Consider the following 6,961-nt stretch of genomic DNA (forward strand, 5'->3'; position numbering starts at 1 on the left):
GGAGCACTCCCCTGGCCTTCGGAAAGGTGACCTCACCACCGCAGTTGTGCGCTCAGGGACGGGTGCCCTGGGTCCAGCCCACCAATCGGGACGGACCAGCATATCTGACACCACCTGCACACCAGCTACCTTTTCCGCCAATGCCAGTGTGGCCCGATCCTCGGTTTTATGGACCTGGGCTGACACAGAATGTGCTGCAGAACCAGTATTATCCGACGCTCGCCCATCAGTCCGGGTCCCAAGCCCACCAAATGGACGCCGGCGAGGCGTGCGATGCAAAGGCTGGTGGGACTGTGAGGTGCAGGCGGCGCTGAAGACGCGTCGCGAGGCTAACCGACTTCACCGTCATGCTGTGAAAAGCAGATTGGATGAAGAGTGCCAACGAACATGGAGTGTGTACCTGCAGTGCAAGCATGCCATGCAGGAGATGGTCCAGCGCAAGATAGCCCAATATGACCACGAGCAGGTCAGAGCCATCACAAGCGCAGGTCGCAGTGGTACCAGGAAGTTCTGGTCTTACGTGACATCACTCGACAAGAGAGACACTGCCCCGATATTCAGGGACGAAAGTACTGGCCAACCTGTCAACGACATGTCACAACACCTCACACGACACATGTTGCAGACATACGAATCCCCCCTGCCTCTGGACCCTATGACACGCCACGAATGCTCAACCCAGCCAGCCCCCAACGAGCCCAAAGGAGGATCCGAGCCTGGCTGGAAGGTCACGCGAGCGGCCTTAGACCGCGCTATATTACGCATTGGAGCGCACACCGCGCAGGCACTCGACGGCATCCCGGCAGGTGTGGTTAAGAGTCTCGGCGATGCTGCGCGGGATATCCTGGCATCCATATTCACCAGAATAATAGATGGCGACCCGATCCCGTCGGGCTGGCAGTGTGGCAGGTTTAGCCTCGTACTAAAGAAAGGAGGCGATGCGGGGCTCTTGCGAGACTACCGGCCGCTCACCGTAACGAGCGTACTCTACCGGCTGTTCGCCCACATTTTGAAAGGGTAGATGAGTGAATGGGCAGAGAATGCGAGTGTGCTCACTGAACTTCAGAATGGATTCCGCCCAGGACGACGCCTAGAGGACAACCTCTTTGTGCTTAGCCAGACGATGGAAATTGCTCGAAAAGAAGCTCGGGGCCTGGTGGGCTGCTTCCTGGACGTCGCCAAGGCATACGATAGCGTCCCCCATGAGCCATTGTTCCATCGTCTGGGAGAGCTGGAAATGCCACCGGTGTGGATAAACCTACTGCGCCGGCTGTACTCCGAGAACACGGTTGTGGCCTACTTTGGTGGCGCCCACTCGGAGCCCGTGCCCGTTACGAGGGGCCTCAAACAGGGCTGCCCACTCTCACCGCTCCTATATGCGCTTTATGTTGCAAGCCTTGAGCAAACCCTGCTTGAGTCAGGGCTGGGCTTCCCATTTCCCCTTATGTATGAGGGAATGCCGGAAGTGTGGGTTCTGCCAGGCCTTGCATACGCCGACGACCTGGTGCTGCTGGCAGAGAATGTGGACACCCTCCAGCAACTGGTCACCCTGGCCGCCACCTGTGTGCACCGACTGGGCCTGCAATTCAACGCCAGGAAGTCCGCAGTGCTGCAATTCTCGAGCCCGCCCAGTGGGGCTGAGGTGACCCTGCCCAACGGTGACACCATACCCCAGGCTACCGAGTACCGGTACCTAGGTGTACTCATCGGATCGGCGCCTGTGCCTTTGGAGGCCCACGAAGAACACGTTCGGCAGTCCAGCCGCAGGGCGGGCAACATGTTACGCCGACGCTGCCTGTGGGGCTGCAATAGGTATATGCTGGTCCGCGAACTATGGAAAGCTGCTCATGTGCCCGCATTAACTTTTGCAAATGCTGTTCTCTGCTTATCGGCCAAAACCCGATCATGGTTGGAACGTGGCCAGCGTGAAGTGGGCAGAGTGGCACTGGGCTGCCATGGCAGGGTTGCAGTCGAGGCCATACAGGGCGAACTCGGCTGGTCTTCGTTTGAGGCACGCGAGGCGCGCAGTAAGCTTGCCTATGAGGGCCGCCTGAGGACTATGCCCGACTGCAGGTGGGCACGCCGAATATTCCGGTACCTGTATCTCAAAGGTATCCGCACAACTTGGACTGCGCGCCTACACACGCTGAGCCGCAAGTTTGGCCTCCTGAGGCAGCCAGTGCAGGAAGCAAGGGAGCGGAAGTGGTCCAGGGAGGTACAGGAGCACGTCCGAAAAGAGGAGACGGAGCAGTGGCGCGCAGCAATGTGCGCGAAGTCAACACTGCTTCTCTACCGCACGCACAAGACCGCCCCAGCCCCGGAGAAGCTGTATGACAATGGCAGTGGCAGCGCTCTTTTCCTCGAGGCGCGTACTGGGGCGCTGCGCACTCTGTTGTACCGGCAGAGGTTCGACAAGTCTCCGATGGTTCAGGCGGGACGCTGCCAAACGTGCGGTGGGGAGCAGGAGAACATAGAGCATCTGGTCCTCCACTGCCCGCAATTGGCACCGCGACACCCAGAGGGCACCACCCTACTGCAGGCGCTGGGTTTTGCCGCCTCTGAAGGCACGCTCACACTAGCGGGAAAACGCGCAACGCTGGACGTTCTCCGCGCGCCGCTTCCCGCAGAAACCGGTTTTTTTCCCGCAGGCTGACTTGTTTGACGTTCCGCGGAGCGATGGGGTCGGGAGCTATTTTTCCCGTCCCGCAGAACGGAGTAGCCAATCGGAGCGGAGCGCAGACCGTGACGTCAGTCCAAGTTCAATGACTCCCGGCGGCGGCTGTGCGGGCGACGGGAGCATCGCTGGTGTCGCTTGAGTAGCCCGCTCACTTGTGCACGAGAAAAGCGCGCGCTTTCCCTTCGCTCTTGTCACGTGACTACTCTTTCTCGCTCCGCTCGCCTTCGCCTCCTCTACATTCCACGACAAACGCAGCGGGAAAACGGGCGTAGTATGAGCGTCCTTCCGAGGAGCTGCGACGCTGCGGCGCCATGAACGTTGCGCCGCTGCGGGAAGTTTCCCGCTAGTGTGAGCCTGGCTTGACGGTGACACTCCGCACGCGGCGGTGGCGGCAACAAAAAGCCGACTTCGACAGTGGTGGGGGTCGACTCAGCAGCGCAAGCCGAAGGCGAACTCGGTGACTCCAGCGAACGCACCCCCCGACTGTGTTTAAGTGGTCTGTGTGTGGCTGTGTGTGTGTATTTGCTAAGACTTATGTCATGTAAACGGCTAGGGTGCACATCGTGCGCCCCCCCCGATGCAAAGGGATTGCCACATAATCATCATCATCATCATCATCTAGGACCGCGTCCCGTGCGCGTCCGCTAAGGGAAGGGCTTGGCGCGCCGTGCAGTCTGCACATTCTTGCGATTTTGCCCTCGAACTCTCAGTTCTGCCTTCCATCACAGCAACTAAGACATCTCAGCTTTTCAAAAGCACCATGCGATGTTCGAAATGGCCAGGAAAAAGACCAACTCTCACTGTTTTGCTCCGAGATGCCGAAGCGCGGCTATCCGGATGCTCCAGTCACCTTTATTTGCTGCTCCGAGGGACAACAAACATCGCACAAAGTGGAAACGAAGCTTGCGAAGGCAGGAAAAGCCTCTTACAGAAACATTGGCAGTGTGTGAGCATCATTTCGAGCCGCATCTCATCCTGCTGCGTGACTACGCACATATATGATCAACGGCAGAAGTGAGGATATACCGCGTGAAAAGCCATCACTGGCACCTGATGCGGTGCCTATACACTCTTGCCGGGTTGTCCGGCATATATTACCGACATTACCGTCAAACCCGTGAAGCCAAGGCTGGATGTGGGCAATATTGATGTTGCAGAGAGTTGTGCTCAGTGCAGATTCTTGCTATTAAGCCTGTGGCACCAAGCGATAACCGACATATTTTATACCGCGTGTCCAAGCTAACTTCAGCCAAGGGTTAAACAAACTATTTGAGATAGGCCAGAGAAACCACTTGCTGACAGCCACCTGGCGCACCAGCTCTGAACAAAAGGAAGACTTCGGGGAAGAAAGCTTCGACTGTTTGCGTGATCTCGAATACTACCACTGGCTCAATAAAGCAGACAGCTTAGATTAAATTAAATCCAATTCCACGTAGTCATGGTACATCGTTGGATGTCTAGCTGGCACATTTATTTAATCATTTATTCATCCTTCATATCATACCCTACTGATGCCCTAAGACAATAAATATCGATAAAAAAAAACGGTGCAGGCAATTTTTCATTTTGCAATTCTAATTTACTAAGTATTGCGTTCAAATAAATGTGATTTGCAAAGTTGGGTAGGACCTTCTGAAACCCCCATTTCATTTATTCCCGATAAAGAAAACCTCACGTGCATAGTTTTTCTCACCTCTATAGAAAGCCCGCGAAAAAAAAAATCACGTGACTGAGGCATTCATGCGCTACGACATTGTTGTGCTCCCAACAGCGCATGGTTTGAGTGACAGAAATTAGCTGCGGCCGTGACTCAACAGCCCAGTCTCAGCGCTATACAGGCTGATAATTTCTGTATTTCGCGGGCTTTCTTTAGAGAGAGAGAGAGAAAGAGAGAGAAGGCAGAGAGGTTAACCATGAAAATAATTTTATAAAAATGTAATGTAAATTGCACAATGCTTACATGACATGAAATATTGGTAGTATAACGTCAGAGTAAACGCTTTTAGGTTTTGTTTTCAGTTTTGCTATAATTTATAGACCAGCAAATGTTTTATGTTGTATTATAAACATTAATTTAATTTTAAGTTTTGTTTTCAGTTTTGCTATAATTTATAGACCAGCAAATGTTTTATGTTGTATTATAAACATTAATTTAATTTTGCAAATAAACGTTGGTTTAATGAAATGTTTACATGATATCATGATTATTTCATGAAAAAAACAGGAAATCTATTTCAAGCACTAATTCCTAGCAATATTTTCTTTCTTTTTCTAGTATGTTTTTGAACTAATAGTTCCTTGTAACTATCTGTGCAGTAATGCCTGCCTTAGAGAGCAATCGCTGCCCCATTATTTTGGTAGAATGCTTTGCTTATTACACATTCGCCACTAAAGGACACTCCTCAATAATGGATATAAAAGCTTTTCTCTGTGCGATTTATTCAGAGGTGACTATAGGAGTTGTATGTCGCACTGTATTGCGCGCCTAGGCACCTAGTGTCGACACCGACGAAATCATTTGAGCTCTGCCGCAATCAGTAACCGAGGAACTGAAAGAAGTGATGGTATCTCCTGTCATCCCATTTTAGGTACGTCGCTGGATACATTGTGAAGTTAATCAGTGACTTCGGGTGTGACGCTTGTGCTATCCTCCCTGAAACCAGCGAAAGAAGCAGCCCCATGTACACTATTCTGCGACGACAAGATTCTAGCGGACTGCATTATCCAAAACCAGAGTTTGTAGCTCCCTTGGACAAGGTTGTGTCTTGTTTTGAAAAAGCTGTCGTGCACCTACCACACACAAATGTCCTTGAAGCCCTTCAAATCTTAATCCAGCCAGCACTTGAGAACTCACCTTTGCTGAGTTGCCTGGAAGGCATTGACAATAGGTCCGCTTCTTTAATATGTGAGAAATTTCTCAGACTCCTTCTTGTCAATTATGCTAAGAAGGTGACAGACAGGAACGAAAGGCCAGCTCCTTATGTGCACAAACCATCCAGAAAGATTTTGAGACTTTAATTTTCTAGCCGCATGTACCGTTTTGATAAATGAGTGCAATGTGTTAACTTTGAAGGACATTTTTTTTATTGCTTGCTGCTCTTTTCAATTATGCATATCTGTTTATGCCCATTTCCTTGATTAAATGTTTTTTATTATCACTGGTATTAAACTGACTACGACTGTCTACGTGTGCGTCAGTCGCGAGACTACGTATACGTCTACTGTCTTTCAACCTATTGATTTGTTTTAAACGAAGCTAGAACAGCCCACTTCACTAGAGAACTGAAATTTTAACTGTATGCGTAAATTTTTGTTCCTTACTCTGAATCTGAGACGTGCTATGAATTTTCGTCAGTGCCTCTTTTGCTTTAAACGAAAACGGCAGCGGTTGACAGGATGCTTAGAATATCCACCGACCAGTTTGCCATGCACTAGCGTCAGGTCGCGCTATACCTGCTTACAGCTTTCAAAGGCACACTGCATAAAATGGTACATATAGTTTTGTGAAAAATTTAGGGGCAAAAAGTGTTGATGTAACTGCACCCGAAACTTCATTCGACCGTGCGCGACAGCACTGACGAAGGCGCGCGCGCGCTCGCGCGCACGCGCATTATTGACTATTTTATTGCTCATACACGATAAATCAGACGCTGATTACAGCTTCTTCCTATAAGCCATAAGGGGTGAAATATCAGGACCTGCCGGTTGCAACCGATGCGGGCTGAGCGAAGAGCAAGCGCGCGTTTCCCTTGCGCGTGAACGGCTGTAGCGGAGGAGCAGCAGTGGGGCGGTGGCGACCCCACCGAGGCGCGGCGGGCGGTGGAAACAGACCCCATTGGAGAGGCCGTAAGAGAAGAGAGAAACGCGCTCTCCCTCGAGACCGGCCGTGCCCGAGCACGGCCGGTCTCGAGGGAGAGAGCGCCCGCTCTTTGTTACGGCCTTCTCAATCGCCGCGTGAACAATGGGAATTTTTCTCCTTGAGTCACGCTCTCCGCCGCCGCAAGGGGCGCGACCTGCTCACTGTTCGCTCCGCATCTGCTTCAGTGGCGGCGGGTGGCTTTTGCCTGGTTTCGTGCTGTCGCCCGCGGGTTTCGTGGTGAGTGCAGCCCCTAAATGAAAGATTACAGAAGGTAGATGCTGCAGCAGCATCCTGTCAAAGTGCTACACACGTGAATGGAGTCTTTATTTAAAAAACACTGTCGCTCAGCAAACGTTCGACAAGCACATGACATGTATTGCGGCATGGTATCTACTTTTGTTCATTTTAATCTGAATTTTTTCCCA

At 51.6% G+C, this 6,961-nt stretch overlaps 1 protein-coding gene across 1 annotated transcript; it reads left to right on the plus strand.

Moving 5' to 3' along the window:
- Positions 1 to 1,237: 1,237 nt before the first annotated feature.
- Positions 1,238 to 4,474, plus strand: LOC146180264 (uncharacterized). The gene is made up of 2 exons (XM_084580359.1): positions 1,238 to 2,564; positions 4,449 to 4,474. The coding sequence occupies exons 1-2, from the start codon at positions 1,238 to 1,240 to the stop codon at positions 4,472 to 4,474; spliced, it is 1,353 nt and encodes a 450-aa protein (XP_084436485.1).
- The last annotated feature ends 2,487 nt before the right edge of the window (positions 4,475 to 6,961 follow it).

The sequence above is a fragment of the Amblyomma maculatum genome, chromosome 9, assembly GCF_055883805.1.
Source record: "Amblyomma maculatum isolate TAMU_Amacu chromosome 9, ASM5588380v1, whole genome shotgun sequence".
NCBI classification, from domain to species: domain Eukaryota; kingdom Metazoa; phylum Arthropoda; class Arachnida; order Ixodida; family Ixodidae; genus Amblyomma; species Amblyomma maculatum.